Genomic DNA, 23,953 nt, shown 5'->3' on the forward strand with positions numbered 1-23,953 from the left:
TTATTCCTAACCCCATAAATGCAATGAAAAGGCCAGAAGAGAGCATCCTTGATTGTTAGGTGAACAACAACCAGTCAGGACAGGAAAGTAAATGTAATGAATAGCTCTCTGTAAAGGAATCAACAAGTCAGAAAAATTAGTACAGTTAAAAAGATAATTACACTCATGTGTAAAGGCACTATATGCACAGTGAGTGTGTTGAGAAGCAAATTTAGAAAGTTCCTCAATCTCAGAGACTCATTCAGGCACTTTGTTAACAACAAATTGATGGACAAAACTGGTAGTACCAATAAGAGATCCAAGATAGAGTCGACCATTCTGAGTAATAGAAATATTAGAGCCTTAAATTGTTTTGGTGCAGCATAACTAACTAACTGATGCCTCCAGCAAACTCAACAATGGATAAAGTTATGGGCTTGATTTCTTCACTGTTCGATGTCACTTCATCCCAAGATGTGCCTTTTTGCCAACCACAGTACGTACAATACACGCATCATGGACGTGCCTTTATCTGCCTTTGTGTTCCAGTTCTTTTCACTGAAAACGCAAGGTGTTGGTTCACGATAGCGCTTCCCTGTGGCTGTGTTGGCTAATCACCCTTATTTTCTGTAGCAACTAGATTAATTGCAGAGATGCTTCTCGTACTTTTCTTTGTTTGTAATGCTGCATAACAGGCAAAGCATATAGATGTTTTAGATTCTATTTGAACACTTACACATTGAGTGAACCACGTGATATGTAATAATTAAGGCAATCGTGTAATTCACTGGTGTTCAAATGGAAACTAAAAGATTTGTAGCTGAAAATAAAGTGCAAAGCCACCTCCCTTTCCGTTACATATTTAATTGTTTGGGTGCACATTCTGATAATTTTCTTTTATGGAATTTCTGGTACATTATTTCATAACATAATTAATAACATAATTAATAACATAATTTCCTGTCCTTTTTAATAACATAATTATTGTCATAATTATGTTATTAAAAAGTAAAACAAACAAGTAGAAAGAAAAATCAATTTGATTAGCGATCAAAGAAAGAAGTAGTGAAACAATGGAATAGCTAATAAATGGTAAAACAAGAAAGGTCACCTATACGTGCAGATATACTTGGATACTTTTTTTTATAATGATGACTTTATTTCAAAAATTAATACTGTATGAAAATTATGTCCTCTTTTCAACAGGTTGGCTCACAACTTGGCTGGCTTGAAGCATAAATCTCTTCAAAGTAATTTGTTTTTAGCTGAACTCTCCACTAGGTTTGTGTCAATTATGCTGGCATAATTTTTGGCATAATAGGGTAGGAAAAGCGTAAAGCATAATGCTGGCATAATAAAGCATAATTAGGAGCATAATGGGCAAATTTCTATCACAATAAATATAACTTCTGCTATAACAGTCACAAAGTCAAAGGCAAACCTGTTTTAGATGGTGAAATGATTCCTCACAAAGAGTAGAGTAATGCACTACTACAAGTTTACACTGCTTGACAAAATAAATGCTTTTCATTGTGGGTTTCAGTTTTATAGGACATATGCAGTCACATGCCAACTAGCACTAAGCCATGACAAAGTAGTTTAGCTGAGTTTCAATCATTGAATTAGGTATTTATAACATGTATCATCGTCTAATTTTGAATAAAACAGATGTGATAATTATAATGATTATGATTATTGGAAGCTCGATTGGAAGATGCTCTGATGAGTGATGATAATATTCTTTAAAGGTTAGTGTTGAGTCAAATAGCTAGTGAATGTCTGGACATTGAAAATAGTCAGGTCTGGTGTTAATAGGAAAATATTTCAAAAAGATAGAGATTCTTTAATAGAACAGTCAAACACCCTAATAGAACAGTCATTGCCTTCAACAGAGAGAATGAGAACCATTTAAGTGTTATCCCCAGGAGGCTAATATGTTTTGGCATGGTGTTGCAAATACAAGTTACGTTTTTTAAATAAATTTATTATTATTATTATTTTTTTAATGCAAGTTACATAATATACTGAGCAGGTGCTGTCCTTTGACTACCAACTGCTACAACTCAGAAGATCAGTCAGAAACAAGGCATAATTAATAATATTATATTTTACCGGGCCTGCAAAAATAGGGCATGTGGGCACAAACTACACCCCACCAAATAATATATCATATTTCAGTACTTGGATAAAATATTTTCATTCTGTAACTTGTATTTTATAGAAATGTTTAATAAGTGGTGAAAATTTCATGGCCATGAAGTAATGGAGTACAAGGTTATGAAAATGTAGACAATTTTTATGTGCCCACATGCCCTATTTTTGCAGGCCTGGTCACATTTATTATTTGCATGCAAAACTACAAAGGTATTAGACAGTAAAAGGTGTATAGCTTCTGAGGGACTATAGACATGCCCCAAGAATCCTGCTCTAATATGCCTGTGAACTCTGGAGCACATGACACTTCTCCATTTACATGAAGAACATTCCTGTACATAGAAAAACACACAAAATAAAAACATAACACATTTCTGAAAAGCATAAAAACAAGCTTAATAGGCAGACAATTGGGGAAATGCCAAAAAGCATAATAGGAAAATTTTGGAGCATAATAGACTCAAGCCTACTCTCCACAGGGTGACCTGTTTGTAGTTGAACTCTCTACAGGGTGACTTGTTTATGACTGAACCTTTCATGGGTGATTAGTTTGCAGCTGAACACTTTGCTGGTTAACTTGTTGTAGCTGAAATTTCTAAAGGGTGTATTGTTTGTGACTTAACTCTCTACCGGGTGATTTGTTTGTAACTGATCTCTCCACAGGGTGACTTGTTTGGTGCTGAACTCTCTACATGGCAACTTGACTGTAGCTGATCTCTCTATGGGGAAACTTGTAACATAGCTGAGCTTTACAGGGCAATCACCTCTTTGTTTACTGACTTCTCTAGAGTGACTTTATGTAGCTGATGTCTACACTAAATGATTTGGCTGAATTCTCTAAGTGGACATTTAATCCTTTATCCAGTCCGTCCTAGTTATAGACTGACATTTAGGGATGTAATGTCCATTAGTATATCTGCAGGTATAGGCAACCTTCCTTGTTTTAACTATTCCTTTGATTCACTTTTTTTTCTTTAATCCTTTTTCCAACTTACAATTCGTAATTTTTCCTTCTACTTGTTATTTTAGAATGGCTTTTCAGTGGTTTACAAGGAATCAGATTAAATATCACTAAGTTACACTACTAAAGTGTGTGACAAGAAGTGTAACAAGTGCGTGATCAAGATACTTTAATAATGCAGTCACCCTATTAGAGCATTCAGCTATGTAATAAATCAGTGTATTAGAGAGTTCAGCTACAATCAAGTCACCATGTAGAGAGTTCAGTTACAATCAAATCTCTGTGCAGGATTCAGCTCTTGATTTCTTCCACTTTTCTGCAGTAAAGAAAAGGACAAGTAAAAGAAGTTTCAAAGCTGGGCACATGCCAGCTTTGGAGTACACAAATACAAAAAGACGTGGTTAAAGAGCCAAGCTGTCAAAAAAGGGTGTGGCCCCCAAAAAGTGCAGGATGAAACAAAGATATGAAATCAAAGGAGGCAGCCAAAAATGACTGTGATGGTAGGTTAATGGCAAAATTTTTATTTATGACAATTCAGGTGAATTTGGTGCCGAATCCTTGGAGAAAGCAACATAAATTCACCTGAATTTATTAAAACCTTTTGCCATTAACAGCCATTTTTGGCTCTCACCTTACCACTGGTGGTGTTAGTTAGATATTGCCTGATGTGTGATTTGGAAACAGTTTTGTAAAGTTTAGTCACATACCGTATATCAATTAAATTTGGCGGTGAACTACATTTGGTAAATTGGCGATTCATCACTAAACCACTTTAGATTTCACATCTTTTTTCACCCTGGCTTTTTGCGGGCCACATCTTCTTTTCCTGTTTTGGTATAGATTACAACATGTTCTACATACTGTATTCTGTAAATGCTGTTTTACAACAGTTAGAAATGAAAGAATTTTGTGTAATTGCTTGTGAACGATAGACATGATAATCACTATGGCTTATTTCTGATGTAGTTCTCAGACCTTACATCACTGATATCACCTTCACTCCACAACCAACCAATACTTCATTGTTACTCAACTTTGCCAACAGTCAGTTAATGACTTGTAGTGCTAGTGGTGGTCCTCGGATCATGACCATGTGGTTGTTTGATGATAGTTCATCATCGTCAATAGTGGCCAATGGTAGTGATACTGTAACTCATAACATCTCATCCTCATCAACCAGTGTTACTGGTACTTATTACTGTATAGCCACTATTGATGGAATGAATGACACTTCAGATGTGTATACTTTGTTTGGTGAGTCATTACTAAACTACTGCATACGATAGTTTATTTAGGATGCAAATGTATGCAATTTAAACATTTTTTTCTTTCTTTCCCAAATAAACAATTTGTGTTGTTTCTCTACGCAGTTGCTCCATATGGTGTAAACATCACTGGTGACAACACATACCCTCATGGGAGTCAGTTACAATTACTTTGTTCATCAGAGGGTGGACCACAATTAAAATACAGTTGGAGCAGAACTAACATATTCTCAATTGACACAACTACTAACACCAACAACCTTACTATTAGTAATGTAACTACACTTGATGGAGGAAATTACACTTGTACTGTCACTAATGATGCTGGATCTAGTAGTAATACTGTTACTGTCTATGGTGAGTTAGTTCATATTGTGTAATCTTTATTGATTAACATTAGCATCATTGCAGCTATTTCGCGGCTGCCACTTTTGATTCAAATTTTTTCACCCTGATATTTTGGGGGCTAGATTGTTTTTGGTACAGATATCTTTCCTTTTTATAATGATAAGTCCTAAATTTGGAATTGACTTTTATTTGTTTGTTTATTATTATTATTATTTTTATTATTATTAGGATGAAGAGAATTTGATTATTTGAATTAATTAGAGAGTTGTTATATTATGTGGCTGAATAAAGAATATCATGTACCAAAAATGCTACTTGTTATAAAACACCTGTGGAACTCTGTACAAAGTGGCTTATTTGTTGCTTATAATGATTACAATACTGGGTGACTTGTAATGTACTGCATGTACGTAGCTGAACTCTCTACTGGAAATTTGTGTGTTGAAATGAGCTAGCCTGGTTTTTATGAAGGCTTTGCTCACTCACCTTGATGCCACAAAACACTTACCTTCATACTGAAGTCTGCTTTATATTGGAGTTAAAGATGGGTGACTGCTGAACTATTGGCAAAAAAATATTTGTCTGGCTGCTGGACAAATAGACACTGTATTCTTTTTAAATCACACATAATGGCCTTGTTTTGTTAATCTAATCACTACGAACATTTTATGTACTTTACCATGCTTCTCCAAATTTGAAATCTATTTAATTAGTGAATTATACTGAAGTACTGTACGTACGTATGAAAAAAGAAGAATTAGAAGATGATTTTGCATACAATTAATTTTACCACTGTACTGGCCACACCCTAACGAAATAATTATTTCATTTAAGCTACATTACCTTTACATAGGCATAGCAAGATATTATTAGACAGGGGGGCTCTAGTTTGGTGTCAAAGAGCAAACAAGAAAGCAATAAAAGCAACTACAAAAAAGGTCAACACCTGCTAAGAATAGCTGCCATCCACTAAATGATATAGATTGTATCACTGATAAGCACATTATCACTGATAAAACACATAAAAATCCTTATTCACAACTTCATAGTTTGCTACTCTGCTTTTCCCTGAATACTGTGATTGCTTTATTAGAGTAACTTTGTTCAAGTTTAAAAGGTTATATTTCTGCTTGTGTCTCTTTGTGTACCATTTAAATATAATTTTTACAGATCCAGTCATTATCAGTGATGGGGGAAAAGTTGAGAATCAGTCAATAGTTAATGATTTCAATAATGATGACATATTAGAATTAATGTGCAGATCTGACAATATGTTTGATGTTGTTGAATGGATAATGATCAATCAGACTGGAACTGTTCAGAGACAGATCACCAACACATCTAATGTTTCATCTACATTGACCTTTTCTAATCCAAGTGATGATTTCACATCACAAATGAGGTGTACCTCCAATAATATTACACACAGAGATGTGTTTATTACTAAAGGTAATAATTCTAGTTCAATTAATTTGAGGGTTACAGCAATTAAAAGTTGTGAAACAAGATATATGAGATATATGAATGATAGTAACTGTTAGAACATACTGTAGCTATGTGGGAAAATCCTTACATTGGCATTTACTACACAATTTGTTCAATGCCCAAGTAAGGATTCTCTATGTTGTAATAGCTAGCATCATTCACATACCTTGTTTCGCTACATTTTATCGATGGAACCTACTTCATTTTTAAATTATAGTATGCTAACTGTTTTGCTATAGCATAGCTATGTATATTCATGTAGCTGTGACTGCCTTATTAGAGTATCTCAATCTCCCTGATGTCTCAAGTGAGTTTATATTAAGGGATGTGGTTTGCCATAATTATTTAGTTTTTATAGCAAAACCGTAGCTTATTGCACACAGATCATTATAGGGTGTATTCATCATTATAGCATAATGATGTAATTATTATTATTTAATCAATGTACACATGCGTGTAGACTGCGTGTCATGTGATTTAGTTATGATTATTATCGCTATCCAACAATCATGTGCTCTGATCATAAAGAATGTGATGGCATGTTCTGATTGTTTAAGGGCACGGTTGGTCCATATGATTGTTTAATGTGTACATTTATCTACTATACATTTTATACAGACAGTGTCGATGTGGACAATTAATGCCTCGGTAGGTATGGTTTCCTTGCATGAAGAAAACGATCGTGTAATTGAAAATAAAAGGAAAGGCAAAGCATAGAAAGAAGACACTCATTGGAACCAGAAAAGCACATGCCACAAGCGAGTTTGTTTTTTGACACGAAATAGAGGTCATGGGCTGCTTTATTTGGCCTCTATCCTTGTGACGGTGATTAGGCAGGTAGGGAGGCAGGCAGGCAGGCAGACCAAAATTCAGGTTTTGCAATTTAAAAATCTAATATCTAGCTGTCAGTGGCTTTGTTGACATTGAAATTGATGTCAGATGGACTAAGACTATTCTGTAAAGGTGATTTTGTCATGTATGATATTTCTATGATAGTGTTTAGAGCCAGCATTTGGGTGGCACTTTAGGGGGAACCCTACTAAACAGTACTGTCATACTGCTCGATAATTCACACTTGGGTTATGCTCAGAGAAGGCTAATGTACATAACAGTACATTTGCATGTATTTCATGATGCAGAAGGCACAAATTCGATGACAATATTTTCCAGGGTTTTCTCAACATTATCACCGTATTTTAAAACTGGTGCACACAAATGCATGTATTTAATTATATAATACTACAGTATTAGTTCTGATTATTTTTACAGTATGTGCATGTGTGTATATTTCAGAAAATCCTTTCTACTTACTGTTAACTAACCAGAGCTTAGTAGTGCCATTGGGTAGTAGTCCAGTCATCAGTATTATCATTGCCATTGATTGTGATGGTACAAGATCTCAACAGGATAATGTCACTAACTCTTTAGTGTTCCATCATACTAGTAATAGTGGTGATGTAGTAAATGTGGATGGACTTGAACAAGATCCTGTTAACTTTCAGTTGTACCATTACACATTTCCACCAGTACAGAGAAGTAGTGTTGGCACTTACAAAATAATATCAGGTACTGTATGTCTTGCAATGCATACATGTGTTTATTAAAATTTAGATTTATATATAATATATTTACCCTTACATATAAACTATACAGGAAGTTTGGAAGTCATGATTGCTTTGGACTTAGAAAAAACTGAAGGTATCATACCTAAGATACTGTATGTGTACATGTATGTGTGTGCATATTTGCATATGTAGTAGTTGTAACATGGGCACGAGTGATTTGCCTGAAATATACACACAAGCACGAGGGCACAGCCCGAGTGCAAGTGCGTATATTTCAGGCAAATCACAAATGCCCATGTTACAACTAATATATTCCACTTGGGTGAATCACTTGCAAGTGTGCATGGAAACTGCAGGAATGCTTTGTGAGTGTATTTATATGGGAACATGTGAATTTCGATCGTGGATAACGTCGTAAGAGCAATGACAAGGTGCTGCTGAGAGGCTGAACGTAAGTGTATCATCACGAGCATGCAGATTGCTTCGATTGTGGGTACGCAATTAAACACAGGAAGCCCAAATACGAGCTGAACAGCTAATAATGAAGCTTAAGTAGCACTATAAAGTACATACTATACTAGCCATGAATAAACTAAAGCAGTGAATATGTTTACAGTGCTATAATAGCCTGGTCAACTAAGTGCCACGCCCAGTCACTATGCGCATGTGAAATCGTCCCAGGTGTCAAAACAGCAATATAAAGACGATTCAAGTGCACTAAAGTGCTTACTTTACTAGTCATGAATAAACTAAAGCAGTGAGTAATCTTGCTAACACTAATGGCCAAATCAATTTAGCGCTACACCTAGTGTCTGTACATCGCCACATGACTATACAATCAAAATAGCAACCTGTGACCTTCTTCTTTCAGTAAAACAATTAATGAACTATCTTCTTCCCCAAGTCCATGATCTATGCTTTGGCTCACTTTATAAAATTAAAACCCACTATCGATCCTGTGAAGTGTCACTATATTAAAGCAGAGATCACACAGTTTCATCAAAGAAATCAGAGGATTTCTGAGAATGCTTGGAATGCATTAATGAGAATAGGAGGTAGTATATACAAGTTATATCGCTCCTAGGAGGGATACAACTTGTATATACTACCTCCATTTCTCGTTAATGCATTCCTGAGCACTGATAGCAGTGCTTTTATACCACTTATGCACCTTCTCTTCCCTTTGAAGTGAGGTGTGAAAGTGGTATATGTGTGCATATACACTGCACACATAACAATTGTGACCGGGCCAGCAAAAATAGGGCATGTGGGCACAAACTACACCCCATCACTTTACAAGTCATATCTCAGTACCGGAACAGAATATTTGCATTCTGTAACTTGTATCATAAAGCCACTGGGAGCTGAAAATGGCATTGCCATACCATAATGGTACAAAAAGTTATGAACGATGAAAGTTTGAAGAAGTAGGCAAAAATCATGTACCCACATGCCCTATTTTCACAGGCCCAGTCACAATTATTTTAATGTTCTGTACTACTGTGAGAAGGATACCAAGTTAATTTTTTTACTCTAGTTTTAACCCTCACAAGATCATTTTCCTCAATCACTCTACTGGAAGGAGACACAGTTACCTTATCATGTACTCCAAGTATAACAGTAGTTATTTTGTTGTGGGCTCACAATGGAACAAGTGGGATACAAAGAGAAGATATCAGTTTTTCTCCACCTGATCGTAATCACAGCTTGACAATAAAAAATCCAACAAAAAGTGACAGTGGTGTGTACACCTGCCGTGTTGCCATTGATGATGTACTGATTGAGGAAAGTATCAGAGTAACAGTCATAGCAGGTAGGTATATACATAGGCAGTAACAAGATTTTAATAAGCACCCAACTGGCACACAGCTGTATACATAGATGCTCCTGGCTGTATACACTAAATATATATATATATATATATATATGTGATTTGGCACTCTTGTTTTATATGTACGTATGATTTTCTTAGCATGTCAAGAAGATTTTTCTGATGCCTTATTTTGGGACAAGAGTAGAACAGATGTTCTTATTACTCAACCTTGTTCAGAACTACATCCAAATTTCCGTTCCGGTGTTAACATTGGGAGATGGTGCCAAAGTGATGGAAGTTGGTCACCAGTGGACGTAATTAACTGTACCATGTTTATGGAATCTAATGCAGTTGTTTTACTCTCCTTTACGGTATCTAGTGAAAATAATGTTTCGACGGAGTTAAATATTACTGATATCCAGAATACTGTAACACAACTGGTGCATAAAGTAAGTATAGTAGTATAGTTAATATACTGTGTGAAAGCATTCTTTTCAGTGTTATAATAGCTATGTATGCACATCATACAGCAGGGGCATAGTTTCACCCAGGCCTACTGGGACACAGGCCCAGACAATCATTGCTGGTGTCTAGCCAGCAAACCTGGTAAATGTGGCACCTTCCACTAATACAAACTAAACTAAATTACACACTTACTCTCTTTTTGGAGCATCTTTTGATACTTTCGAGGATCAAAGATCGCCTATACCAGTTCAAGTCCACCAAAATTCCTTTGTCAACTATAGTTGGTGAAGAATATGTACTTAGTCTTTAGTCTAGCTAGCCACTAGGTTGTTGACAGTGGTTAACAATAAATTCTTGTGTGCATAGTGCAATAGTGCATGGTCAACCACCTAGTCTCTTTGCAATTAGTACTAAGAGACTTGTGTTGGAGTCTCTTCATGATATAGAAACTTCTATTTTAATTTAATTATACTTCAAAGCATTACTAACATACCATTTTCTATAATGCCCAGCATCATGTGATCACATTTTGAAATTTGAGCAGTCGAGGGTCAATCATGTTCTACAATTTTGTGAAACTGCTGAGTAAACAGTATACTGCATGGATTGTTTAATTTGATGTCTAATGGTGAGCCGATGAAAACAGACCATTGCCTACCAGGCCAGACATGGATAGAGTGGGAGAAGCCGGTGTGGTGCCCATCTTACTGTTGGCACTGGAGACTGAGTTTTATTCAAGTTCTCTCATTGCTGGTTACTGCCTAAACAATTATAGGGAAGAATGAAAAAGAGGTCAATATTGAAATTGGAGATGTGATAAGTTAGTCTGTCATGAGATGTGTAGTTTTAGCCACTTCTAATACTCATACAATGATATTAATCACTTAGTATTATAAACTCCCCAAATAGCAGTGTAGTAGCTAGGTAGCTGCATGTACGCACTTTTAAACAGTTTGCTGTTTGTTTAAAGCAAATGCATAATAAAAAGTCCACAGAGATGAGCTCATATTTCTTCATCATAGGGACAGTCAGACCTTGTGCCTGGGATATTGAAACCTAGCGGAACCCCTGTATTGCAGTATGGTAGTATTGTATATTAGAAATCTCATGGAAATATGCATTGTCTCACTAAAAGCATTGACCAGAAACCAGCTTCACAATTCCTGTATGGCACCTTCCTTAGCAGAGGTATAACCAACCACAAAAGTTCCTTCAGTATGGTCCAAAACACTTCTAATAGGTTGATGCAAAATTTTAATTCTTTCCTATTTAGTGGAATATTCTACTGACTATAACCCTGTACAATACTTCTCCCTTATGTATTTAAATTTGCACAATAAATCCATTGTTGCGTGAAATTATTTCCTTCTATACTAGTCGTACTAATTGATTCATTTGTTGCTGATTTTTTGCTGTTTGATAACTGTTAAAGGTATTAGACTGATGAACACAGCATTAAATACGAGAGAAAACAAAACATGAGGTGGTAGAGTAATAGGGGAAGTACTGCTCTACATATACGTATTTCATAAGGTTAATAGTTTTTCCTTAATAGCTATAGCTGAAGATTAGGATCTAAACTTTAAGACATTTGCCACTGTTATTGCTAGCTATTATGCCTCTGCTGTATTAAAAGTGACTTATTACAAATGCATATTGCTCATGAGTGCTAATGTCATAATATAAGTAGCAAATTGTGACTTACAGTGTGAGAAGATGATTTTGTGATGTTCACAACACACTGTTGTTGTACTGTATGTACATGTAAAAGCAGTAAAGCAAAATTATAGTATGCATAGTGTCTAAACCATTATAAACAGCAAGAAACAATATTATTATCTATGCATAAACATGGTCAGCTCCTGCACCTGTGCCTATACTTCGTATTTTTGTTTATTCTGTTTAGTAAACAAAACAACTTATGTGTATTTATGGTGTTCTGTTTTACATGTACGTATGTACAACCATACTGAAATTATTTTATGACATGTAGGATTTACGTAAGGGTTCCAGTAAAAACTGGAGTCATGAGTCTGCATCTGGATCATCAAGGCTGCTTAGTTTTGTCATTTCTTATAATCTAAATGCGACATCATTTCCAGCTGGTGTATTGGACAGCATCCAGAAAAATCTAAGCAACATCTCTTTCCCCAATGGAACCATGTTAATTGAAGATGGCATCCAAATATCAGCATACCAGCCCAACTGTGAGTAGATACTGTAGCAGTAGTAGATGCATTTATGAATGTTTGCTTTATTATTAAATGATATTGTGTAATTTTTGCAGCAAGTTGTTCATGCAATATAACTGATGATAAGAGTATAAGAACAGTATGTATTGGACCTAGTACTCCACCATGTTTGTGTAGATCTCCTGAAAGTTGTATAGTAAGGTACTACTTCATCAGTTTACACCTGATTAGTGTTATATTTACAGTGTAATAATCTCACTTATGTTGGTGATGGTAATGTGTGTGGATTAGACTCAGACAGTGATGGATTTCCTGATGTAGGCTTGGACTGTGATCTACCTCAGTGCAAAAGGGTATGAATTATTGCAATATTTCACTTAAAAATACTTATTATTTTACACAGGATCTATGTGTGGAGATTTATAGTAAGACTGAAGATGGACAAAGTGATTTATTTTGTAAGGAGATTGAAGATACTGGTGAGTATTAATTATAATACTATTTCAGTTTCTCATGCAAGGTAAATTTTATAATGTTGCATACACTGTATGGAAATTATGCAATGTGATGTCCACTAGTGACTCATGTCTACATTTCTTTGTTGGCATAAGATTTAATGCAACTTCACACTTCACATATGGGTTCAAGTATACTGCCTGACAGCTTAAGCCATACTTCAGTTCCAATGATAGAAAAGCAACAAGTAACTCTGTTGAGTAACTCACGAGCAGGCCGTTGAGCGCTCAAGTTTGAGCAGTCAGCTACAAATTACTACATGTAATAGTTGTAACTCAGGCATGAGGGCTTTGCCTGATATGTATGCCCGACTGCCCAAGGACCACAGACCCGGAGGCATACATATCACGCAAAGCCCATGCTACAGCCAATATGTAACACTCATCAGGTTGATAGCCTGTACAGGGCGATCAAACACCCAAGCCAATACGAGTGCAGCTACTGGATATATTGTATATACATACCTAAAATTTTTGATTATGGGTCAGCAGCTAATAGCTACGTTCTGGTTACGTTCAGTTATGATCAACAGACATATCCTAGAGATATCATGGAGAATTTCGGTTACATGAGTTTAATATTTTAATCAGTGGTATTGAATCATTTATGGAAAATTATATGGAAAATTAAGGAGTTCACTAAAGGCCTAGCTAGATAGGTAATCTTGCTTGTAGAGTGGTTACTCAGTGCAGAGTGGTAGCTTTGTGATGGGGGCGTGTCTGTATTCGAAAACATGCGGAAACAATTGGTGAACAAGCTATAGTACTAGTTCTCACCATAGCCCAACATTTTTCAACTCGTAGGATAGCAAGGATTATATAGTCTCGTGTAGCCAGACCCTATTTCTCCGCATGGCGCTTATTGATTGGAAATTATAAGCGCCTAGGGTCTGGCTATGCGAGACTAAGCAAGGATAACAAAGCACTCTCCGTCTGAGTGGTTTTCATGGCAAAATCCAAGTCGTGCATCCTTATCACATGAGTATTAATCGATCCCCACAATCGATTTCGACCTCAACATCTATATAATCACTGCCCAGTTGTAGTCCGGCTACATTTCGTATGTATAGCCCAGCTAGCTGGGCTACATACAAAATGTAGCCCAGGTGGCTCCTTTGATCTGAGGTGTGAAAGTGTTACATATGTTTATGTATATTCATAATTACCAACTCACAGTGACAAAGGATCTACTTCTTTTAAATACACACTTGGGAACACCACAAATTGTGCCAGTATTGCTATTTTCAATTAATATCCGATTTCCCTTTACTGTCTCTATTAAATTCAGAGTGTTTCCACCTTCATTTCCACACAGGCATTTATGTTTTAGGACTATGAAAACTGGTACAAAAGTGCTAGTTAGTAATATATGCTTGTAGAACTAGAGATCTTATTAAGCATAAGACATTAATTGGAGCTGCATCAGAAATATATGTGTGTGCTTGTAGCTTGTTAATGCTGGGGCAAAAATATGAAGGATTCTGTTGCAAAACTTGTGAATGATAAAGTTTTTTCACTTTAATAGTCACTACCAAGTTGTTACCTATGAGTGCTTCACCCTAGAATGTGATTCTGCACTGTAGATGTATAATTTTATGAAAAGGCATCTATCCTAAGTGGGTGCTCTATTAGAGTAGTCAATGTTATCTAACTGCTTATCCAGAGTAATACTAATATTTCTACTAATTGACGTTGTTATATTATTGCTTGGCTGAGAAAAACTTTAAAGTGTGTTCCATTCTTTGTGGATGTATGAAGGCTAAAAAAATACAATTATAAATATTCCAAGTAGTATTTAAAATTCACTGGTTTCCCTACCTCCTGTGTATGACTAATATCACTTTAATTTAGCAACCACCATTCCCACTATGGTCTCCATTTACAACAATCAATTTGTTATTTAATGAATAAGATGTGATCATATTAAATAAAATTTGATTACAATTTGTTTGTTGTAACATTCTGGTGTAAATTTTGTTAATCAGCATTTATGGGATGTCAGCGAGAAATAGATGGGCAGTGGAAGATAACATGGCCACCAACCAATGTCAGTGAAGTAGCTATACAGAAATGTCCTGGTGGTATTGAAGCAGTAGGTATGTACTGTATGTAGTATAATATCAAGTATCTATCTTAATATTTTATCTTATTATTTTGTGTAATTCGTCATGCTCTTAATTGTTTGTTTAAGACTGCCTTTATATGGATGCTATAATGTATGCATTGATGTAACAGGGCTTTGTAATTGAATTTGTTACCTTTGTGATGTGCTAGCAATACTATTAGGCTCTATCACATTAGAATTAATCCATGTCTGCAGAAATTTTGTCATGCCTATTTGTTTTTTTTGTGGATTATTATCAATTTATTTGGTATTGTTGGCATGCATTCATGACATAGACTGTAGAACCATTTATAATGAAATTACTGGATAACTAGCAGTTAAAATGTAAGATTTAAGCATACACCTGATGCCACAATTCCCATCAATAAAAAATAGGGACATGGAGATTATGCCGACATAATTTTCAAGCATAATAGGTAAATCTGCAGATAGCACAATTCCATTAGAAGAGATCGAAATACAAAAGAGCAGTCAGACCTTCTAATAGAACAGTCATGCAATATCTTTACTCTAATAAATGCTTACATAGAAATGAAGTACTCTAAGGAATAGAAACCTATTTGAAGCTGAAACATCAATGTATATAGTCTAATACAACATTAAAACCTCGTGCATAATAACCTCATACCTAATAATAAAAATTGTTCATGGAAACTTTTATGCAAAGCTGCAACTGAATGGATTATTGACTAACAAGAACATGTGGTAATTAATTATTTGCAGTCCTACATATGTTTACAGTAAGCTTCTTGATAATATTTTTGTTCAGTCAGATGAATTCAATTGCTAAAGTGTTGCAAAAGTACCAACAGTCTACGTACTGTATTGCAAACAAAATTTAGTCAACTGCGAAGGAGATGAATTCAATAGACTGTACTGTACATTTTATTTATGCAGGCATACAGCTACAGATGTACAGCCCTCGTGCTGTGCAAATTTAATATTAGACAATGGTATGCAGAATTACTTTTGGGTCTCTTATTGTCAAGGAAAGCTGGTAGCAGTTGTCTTATTGATAAGATACCTGGCTTAATAAGACACTCATTTACAACCACAGTCAAATCTTATTAGTCTCTTCTGGACAAACTAATACATAAATAAACAACAAGAAAAGTGACTCACTTGCAATGAAGAAATTGCTCTTTGCACCTGTACTATCGTCGCAACTGGTTATTACATGCTTGAAGAAGTCTATCAAATTCTTTGTAGCACTTGCAATTAGTACATTATTCTTTAGACATAGACAGCCATGCTGGTTATGACTTAGTGTATTCTCACACATCTATCATGTCTCAAATACATATTGTCAAGTGTACAAACAATTATCATGCTCCGTGGCTTGCTGTGTACTCCCAAATCTTTTGGGTAAGGACTGTATATACTAACTCACTACTTGTTCGCCATTTTCTAAAACACTTAGACACTCGTAATATACACCTAGGGGTGGGCAGTATACCGATATTTAGTTGTTGTGCAATATATTTTTAAAAACCGATTAATTAATTATTTAACATTTATAAATACCGCATACCGATATACCGAGAATACCGGAAATAACCGGTTCTCGAATGGTATTATTCCAGCTGGTGCTAATAAGCCAGTTGCTTGTACGGTATGGCAGATAAAACCGGAACAAAGAGTGTAGCATGGGATTATTTCGGTTTAGAGAAAGGTGCTGATGGGAGAGTGGTTGACGATGGAAGTGCCGTTTGTCGTCTTTGTTGTAAACGCGTGTTGGCTAAACATGGAAACACCTCAAATTTGTTTTCATATTTAAAGAATAATCACTCAACAGTGTACAAAGAGGCTATGGACGCAGTGAAAGCTAAGGAGGACTCCACTGAACGACGAGCAAGATGCGTTCCACCAGTTAATCGACCTACGTATCAAGAAGCGATGGTCCGCTCACAGCCATACGATCAGAAGGGAAAGAAATGGAAGGAACTAAGCGATTCTATTACTTATTTCATAGCCAAGGACTGCTTACCTATTAACACTGTCGAAGGTGTTGGCTTTAGGAAAATGGTTAAAACTTTTGATTCATGCTACGACATTCCAAGTCGCAATCATATTTCAAGAATAGCTTTACCAAACCTCCATGCCACGGTGAAGCAGCAAGTAAAGCAAGAAATTAGCTCGATAAGCCATTTTTCATCAACAACAGATATGTGGTCAAGTGTGGGGATGGTACCTTATATCAGCTACACCATACACTATATCAATGATGAATGGCAGCTGTGTAACAAGTGCTTACAGACCCAATACTTACCTGAGGATCACACAGGAGCTAATTTGGCAGAAACAATGAAAGCAGCATTGGAGACTTGGAGCTTGGATGTTGTTAACCAAATTTGCCTTACAACAGACAATGGTAGCAACATCATTTCTGCTGCGAGGATCTTGGACTGGCTAAGGCTTCCCTGTTTTGGCCACAACTTACACCTTGCTGTCACTAAGGCTGTGCAAGATGACAGTCGATGCACTCGGGCACTTGGTGTGTGTAGGATAATAGTCAGTTCTTTTTCAATGAGCTGGAAGAGAAAAAGGGAACTGACAAAAGCTCAGATTAACATGGATGTCAAGCAGCATTCCTTAGTTGCAGTAAGTGTGGCAAACATGTGAAGTATGTTTCAACGTTTGTACAAACATGTTTGTACAAAAAAAAAATATATATATATATTTCTTTTACCTGTAGGACTGCCCTACCAGGTGGGGTTCAATGTCAAAGATGGTATCAAGAATTTTGGAACAGAAGGAGCCTATCAGATTAGTGCTGAGCAGTGACCGCACTACTAGTTATCTGGTACCTACTTGGCAGGACCTTGATGTTCTGGAATCAATTGATAGTGCAGTCTCACCACTGTCTGGCTTGACAGACATCTTATCAGGGGAGCAGTATGCTACAGTGTCAGCTGTCATCCCAATGCTGTATTTGTTGGAAACTGACTTGCCGAAGGAAGGTGCTGAAGATACAGTGTTAACTAGGGATATCAAGCATCGTATTGTTGATGACATCAAAGGTCACTATAGCAGATTAAATGACACCGTGAATGCAATTCTTCAAGTAGCTACAGTCTTAGATCCTCGCTTCAAGGTAAAATACTTTGAACATTTGCAAGAAGTTGAGTTGCTGTCCATTAAGCAGAAAGTGACTGATGATGCTTTAGAAGTTAGCCACAAACTACAAGAAGTACAGCAGAATAGTTCTAGAGCAGAATCATCTAGAACACAAGAAGTTGCACACTCTTCTCTCCAGCCATCAGCCCCAAAGAAGAAACGTAACCTTGGAACTTTGTTCAAGGACTTTGAGTCTAGGATTAGAGAACAAGAACAAGAGCACGCTTCCCCTATCAATCAAGAGGAGCAGCATAGACAGATTGTGATGAAGGAAATAGATGGATATCTGTCAGGACACAGGCTAGATTTTGAAGAGGATCCACTGATGTGTGGAAAAGGCAGCAGTTTAACTTTCCAGTGCTTGCAAAGCTTGCACAAAAGTATTTGTGTGTTTGTGCCACCAGTTCAGCATCAGAGAGGCTGTTTAGCTCAGCAGGAAATGTTGTCTCACCGTTCAGAGCTACTATGTAACCTGACAAGGTTGATATGCTAGTCTTTTTATCAAAAAACTTGTAAGTTAATGGTCTATAAAAGTATTAGCTTTTTGTTGCACAACTTTTTGATGACGAAAGACTAGCTTATCAACCTTATAGAACTCATCAAGACAAATTGTTAATTGTGATTGTATACAGTTACAGTATGACATTATAATTGTGAATAATTAAAACTTGTTCAACTGCTTTCCAAATCCTAAAAAGAAAAAGAAACACAGTTAAGCATTAATTGTGGATAATAGTCAGTATCTGGCTTGTACATATTAAGTAGGTATTTAGTAACACCACAATATTTATAATCAAAATACCGTGGTATGATATTGATCAATACCGCCCACCCCTATATACACCATCTTTGATGCTTAAAACCATTAGTGAAGTCAATTATTACCTCACTGCACTGCACATTGACGTCATCTAGCTCATGTTTTAATTCCTCAAAACATACCTATTATATGATTAATTCCTCCAACACACCTATCATACAGTACAGTAGTATTGTATATTAGTGATCATGCAGAACTGGGCTTTTCCAGCCAAAAAATATCACCGTAAAGCCAGCCTCAATTTCCCTTCATGACAACTTGACAGTATTGGTTAGCACAATAGCCAAGCCCAAAATGTCTTCAGATCAACCCCAAACAACAAAAATTTATTCTGACTAACTGATGCCTTCAGCCAAGCATAACTCAAAAATGGACATAGCTACAGGCTTGATTTCTTCATTATTCAACATCGCTGTGTCACAAGATGTGCCCTTTCACCAACTGCAGTATGTACAATACACACATCATGGACCTGCCTTTGTCCTCCTTTGTATTCCAGTTCTTTTCGCTGACAACATGATACGATAGCACGATGTGGCTTCCCTGTAGCTGTGTTGGTATTTCGTGCGTATTTTCCACAGTGATTGGATTGATTGCAGAGACGCTTTTTGTATGTACTGTTCTTTGTTTATAATGTTGTGTAATGGCCTGAAATAGGTGAAGCAAAAAATAATAGCCACTGTTCAACCTCTAGTAGTTGGGGCTCACAAATCATTCATATTTTGTGTAGTGACTGGATTGATTGTAGAGGTGCTTTTCCTACTATTGTTCGTTTATAGCGCTGTATAATGGGGTGATAGCAACGCATAATGGCTGCTTCACTTTTGAGTCAGTAATTGATAGTGGGATGCACATTCAGACGAAAAATCAACTCTGACGCCATCTTTTCTTTTGATGTGGTATGTGTGGGTTCTCTAGTCATAATAATGCTGCAAAAAGTTTGATTAAGAATCATAGAAAAAAAGTAAGGAAACAAGGGAGGTCGCCTACACCTGCAGATACACTAGTGGACATTTAATCCCTAATTCATTCATGGGTATAGAGATTAACATTGTCTACAGTATATCTGTAACCTCCCTTGTTTCCCTACTTTTTGTTTCAATAAACCCTAATCGAACTTAAGATTCTTAATTTTTCCTTATACTTGTTATAATACAAGTATAAGAAAAGTTAGGAACTTTAAACTAGAGTGGAAAGTAGATATTTTAAACTAGAGTAGGGACAATGTAGTACCATGATAGAATGTACTGAAAACAAGCTGGATTGGAGTAGTATGTAATGTCCAATTGCTGTAAAACAATAAGAAGCAAATATCCCTACTGTGCTGTGGAGATTGAAATGCACAGTAGGGATATTTGCTTCTTATTGTTTTACAGTAATTGGACATTACATACTACTCCAATCCAGCTTGTTTCAGTACTTTTTATCATGGTACTACATTGTCCCTACTCTAGTTTAAAATTCCTAATATTTCTTATACTTGCTTGTAAACTTTTTTGGCAACCACTAAACACACTGTATAGTAATGCCAATTAATGTAACTGGATTTTTAAAAACAGGTATCAACACTCATCTGTATAGGAGCTGTATATAAAACTATCCATTTAGCAATGTTGATATCAAGGATGTTAAAGGAAGCCCATTAACTCCAAATTGCTTTTTCTCTCAGATTCAGTAGAACTAGATTCAAGGTTAGTTGTGATTTGAAAGATTTTACTGGGATTCAACAAGATGCAAACCTCTAGAAGGTTATATTATATTTGAAGAGTTGCAGTGTTTCCCAGCCAGAAAGGATTTACATATAGAGCTGCTGGGTTTGTCATGCTTGTGGTGACACGTGCTAGTACTGTACATACTAGCTATCCTGATGCTGTACCATCAACATCAACAGTACGAATTTTCTGAATATTTCACACATTAATAACAAGTCTTTGAGCAGGTGTCCTACAGACCTTTAGCACCTGTGCTGTAAAGTATTAATAAATAAATTTAAAAAAAGCATATTGGGAATGGGACTCATGTTAATTAATATGCACATCTCAAGTTTACCAATGGCTACTTGTAGAGATTCACTGCTAACATTAGGCCGGATGCCATGCACTAAAATTAAAATCAGAAACTCATATCAGAGTCCACCTATATCAAGACACACGGTAGTGTGTCGTGCGGCCCAAGAAGCCGGCATGCCACACCGTGAGTATATTTACAGGAAGAAAGAAAACGTCATTTTCACACTTTTGTATCTCGGTGATAGCTTATCCGATTGAAACCAAATTTGCTGCAGAGTTGCCCGCCAGCTAGGGGAGTCTACATTCCAAATTTGAAGGAAATCACTCAAGCCATTTCTGAGATATGAGCGGCCAAAGTTTGGTTTTTTTTCTTCTTATTCTTCGTCTTTTCACACACTTGCAAAAATTGATATAAAACGCAAACGCGTGCTCCGATCACCTTGAAATTTGGCACACAGAAAGGGAGTCCAAAGGCGAATCCTAGCATCAGATTTGGTGTAAATCCGAAGAATGGTTCAGGAGTTATGACCGATTCTTCGCGTAAAACAAGATTGATTTGTTGTCACGCCTACAGGGTAAACCGCTTCATGGAATGAGTTGAAAATTGCTATGCAGATGGAGTAACCATCGTAGGAGTGCCTTTTGGTGGTTTGAAAGGAATCGAGATTAAGACCACGGAGATATGACACAAAACCCAACCTGTGTCACAATTATGCGATCGATTTTTAGTAATAAAAAAGTATTAGTTTTCACGCCTGCTAGGCAAACGCTAAGAGCAATGAGCTGAAAATCGGTGTATAGCTAGAATAATCTTCATAGAAAGTCCTTGCAGTAGTATAGAAGAATTGGATTACAAACCACTGAGTTATGATTCGAAAGCCAACTCCGTGTAGCAAATGCGAGATCGAGATACTCTAATAGAACAGTCACCCTAATAGAGCATTCAGCTAATTCATTTACTCCATTATAGAATTCTATTGCATTACAAGTTATTCTGTAGGGAATTCAGATGCAAACAGTTAATCTTATAGACAGTTCAGCAAGAAGCAAGTCACCCTGTGGAGAGTTAAGCTACAATTATATCACTGTAGAGATTCAGAACATTACAAGTCACACTGAAGAGAGTTCAGCTATAAACAAGTCATGCACCTTGTAGAGAGTTCACCTACAATTAAATCACTCTCTAGAGAATTCAGCTACACACAAGTCACTGTGGAGAGAGTTCAGCTACAAACAAATTACCCTGTAGAGAGATCAGCTACAAACAAAACACTTTGCAGAGAGTTCAGCTACAAACAAATCAATCTTTAGAGCGATCAGCAACAAACAAATCAACTTGTAGAGAGATCAGCTAGAAACAAATCAACCTGCAGAGAAATCAGCTACAAACAAATCAGCTTGTAGAGAGATCAGTTACACACAAATCAACCTGTAGAGAGATAAGCTAGAAACAAATCACCCTGTAGAGAGTTCAGCTAAAACAAATCAACCTGCAGAGAGATCAGCTACAAACAAATCACCTTATAGACAGTTCAGCTACAAACAAATTACCCTGTAGAGAGATCAACTACAAACAAATCAACTTGCAGAGAGATCAGCTACACACAAATCAACTTGTAGAGAGATCAGCTAGAAACAAATCACCCTGTAGAGAGTTCAGCTACAAACAAATCAATGTGCAGAGAGATCAACTACAAACAAATCACCTTGTAGAGAGATAATCTAGAAACTATATAGACACAATGTAAGGAGTTCAGCTACAAGCAATACACCCTGTTGAGATTTCAGCTACAAACAAATCAACCTGTAGAGCGATCAGCTAGAAACAAATCACCTTATAGACAGTTCAGCTACAAACAGATTACCGTGTAGAGAGATCGACTACAAACAAATCAACTTGCAGAGAGATCAGCTACAAAAATTCACCCTGTAGAGAGATCAACTAGAAACAAATCACCCTGTAGAGACTTCAGCCACAAAAAAAATCACCCTGTAGAGAGATCAGCTAGAAACTAGACACAATGTAAGGAGTTTAGCTACAAGCAAATCACCCTTTAGAGAGTTCAGCTACAAACAAATCAACCTGCAGAGAGATCAAATCACCTTATAGAGAGTTCAGCTACAAACAAATTTCCCTGTAGAGAGATCAGTTACAAACAAATCAACCTGCAGAGAGATCAGCTACACACAAATCAACTTGTAGAGAGATCAGCTACAAACAAATCACCCTGTAGAGAGATCAGCTAGAAACTAGACACAATGTAAGGAGTTCAGCTACAAGCAAATCACCCTGTAGAGATTTAAGCTGCAAACAAATCACCCTGTAGAGAGATCAGCTAGAAACTAGACACAATGTAAAGAGTTCAGCTAGAAGAGGTCACCTTATAGAGAGTTCAGTTACAAAGAAACCATCATGTAGAGAGTTCAGCTGCAAACAAATCACTCTGTATAGAGTTCAGCTAGAAAAAGTCACCTTGTAGAGAGTTCAGCTGCAAAGAAACCGCCATGTAGAGAGTTCAGCCTCAAACAAATTACCATGTAGAGAATTCAACAACAAACAAATCGCCCTGTAGAGGGATCAGCTAGAAGAAGTTACCTTGTAGAGAGTTCAGCTACAAAGAAACCACCATGTAGAGAGTTTAGCTGCAAACAAATCACCTGTAGAGAGTTTAGCTAGAAACAAATCACCCTGTAGAGAGATCAGCTAGAAGAGGTCACCTTGGAGAGAGTTCAGCTACAAAGAAATCACCACCTAAAGAGTTCAGCTGCAAACAAATCACCCTGTAGAGGGATCAACTAAAAGAAGTCACCTTGTAGAGAGTTCAGCTACAAAGAAACCATCATGTAGAGAGTTCAGCTACAAAGAAATCACCCTGTAGAGAGTTCAGCTAGAAGAAGTCACCTTGTAGAGAGTTCAGCTACAAAGAAACCATCATGTAGAGAGTTCAGTTACAAAGAAACCACCATGGATGTAGAGAGTTTAGCTGCAAACAAATAACCTGTAGAGAGTTCAGCTAGAAACAAATCACCCTGTAGAGAAATCAGCTAGAAGAGTTTACCTTGTAGAGAGTTCAGCTACAAAGAACCATCATGTAGAGAGTTCAGCTACAAAGAAAGCACCATGTAGAGAGTTTAGCTGC

At 36.6% G+C, this 23,953-nt stretch overlaps 1 protein-coding gene across 2 annotated transcripts in view; it reads left to right on the forward strand.

Moving 5' to 3' along the window:
* The window catches only part of LOC136254560 (hemicentin-1-like), a 55,940-nt gene that overhangs the window by 11,899 nt on the left and 20,088 nt on the right, over window positions 1-23,953 (forward strand). Inside the window, exons 1-13 of one of the 2 annotated variants that reach the window (XM_066047298.1) lie at window positions 3,466-3,594; window positions 4,061-4,348; window positions 4,465-4,716; window positions 5,878-6,156; window positions 7,486-7,758; window positions 7,846-7,890; window positions 9,295-9,570; window positions 9,730-10,019; window positions 12,029-12,242; window positions 12,323-12,423; window positions 12,473-12,580; window positions 12,631-12,706; window positions 14,728-14,838. In XM_066047298.1, coding sequence (XP_065903370.1) covers window positions 3,558-3,594; window positions 4,061-4,348; window positions 4,465-4,716; window positions 5,878-6,156; window positions 7,486-7,758; window positions 7,846-7,890; window positions 9,295-9,570; window positions 9,730-10,019; window positions 12,029-12,242; window positions 12,323-12,423; window positions 12,473-12,580; window positions 12,631-12,706; window positions 14,728-14,838 — 2,350 coding nt within the window. In that variant the 5' untranslated portion in view covers window positions 3,466-3,557. Of the gene's footprint in view, window positions 1-3,465; window positions 3,595-4,060; window positions 4,349-4,464; window positions 4,717-5,877; window positions 6,157-7,485; window positions 7,759-7,845; window positions 7,891-9,294; window positions 9,571-9,729; window positions 10,020-12,028; window positions 12,243-12,322; window positions 12,424-12,472; window positions 12,581-12,630; window positions 12,707-14,727; window positions 14,839-23,953 lie in introns of those variants that run through there. The other variant, XM_066047297.1, reaches the window with a different exon arrangement.

The sequence above is a fragment of the Dysidea avara genome, chromosome 4, assembly GCF_963678975.1.
Source record: "Dysidea avara chromosome 4, odDysAvar1.4, whole genome shotgun sequence".
Lineage (NCBI taxonomy): Eukaryota > Metazoa > Porifera > Demospongiae > Dictyoceratida > Dysideidae > Dysidea > Dysidea avara.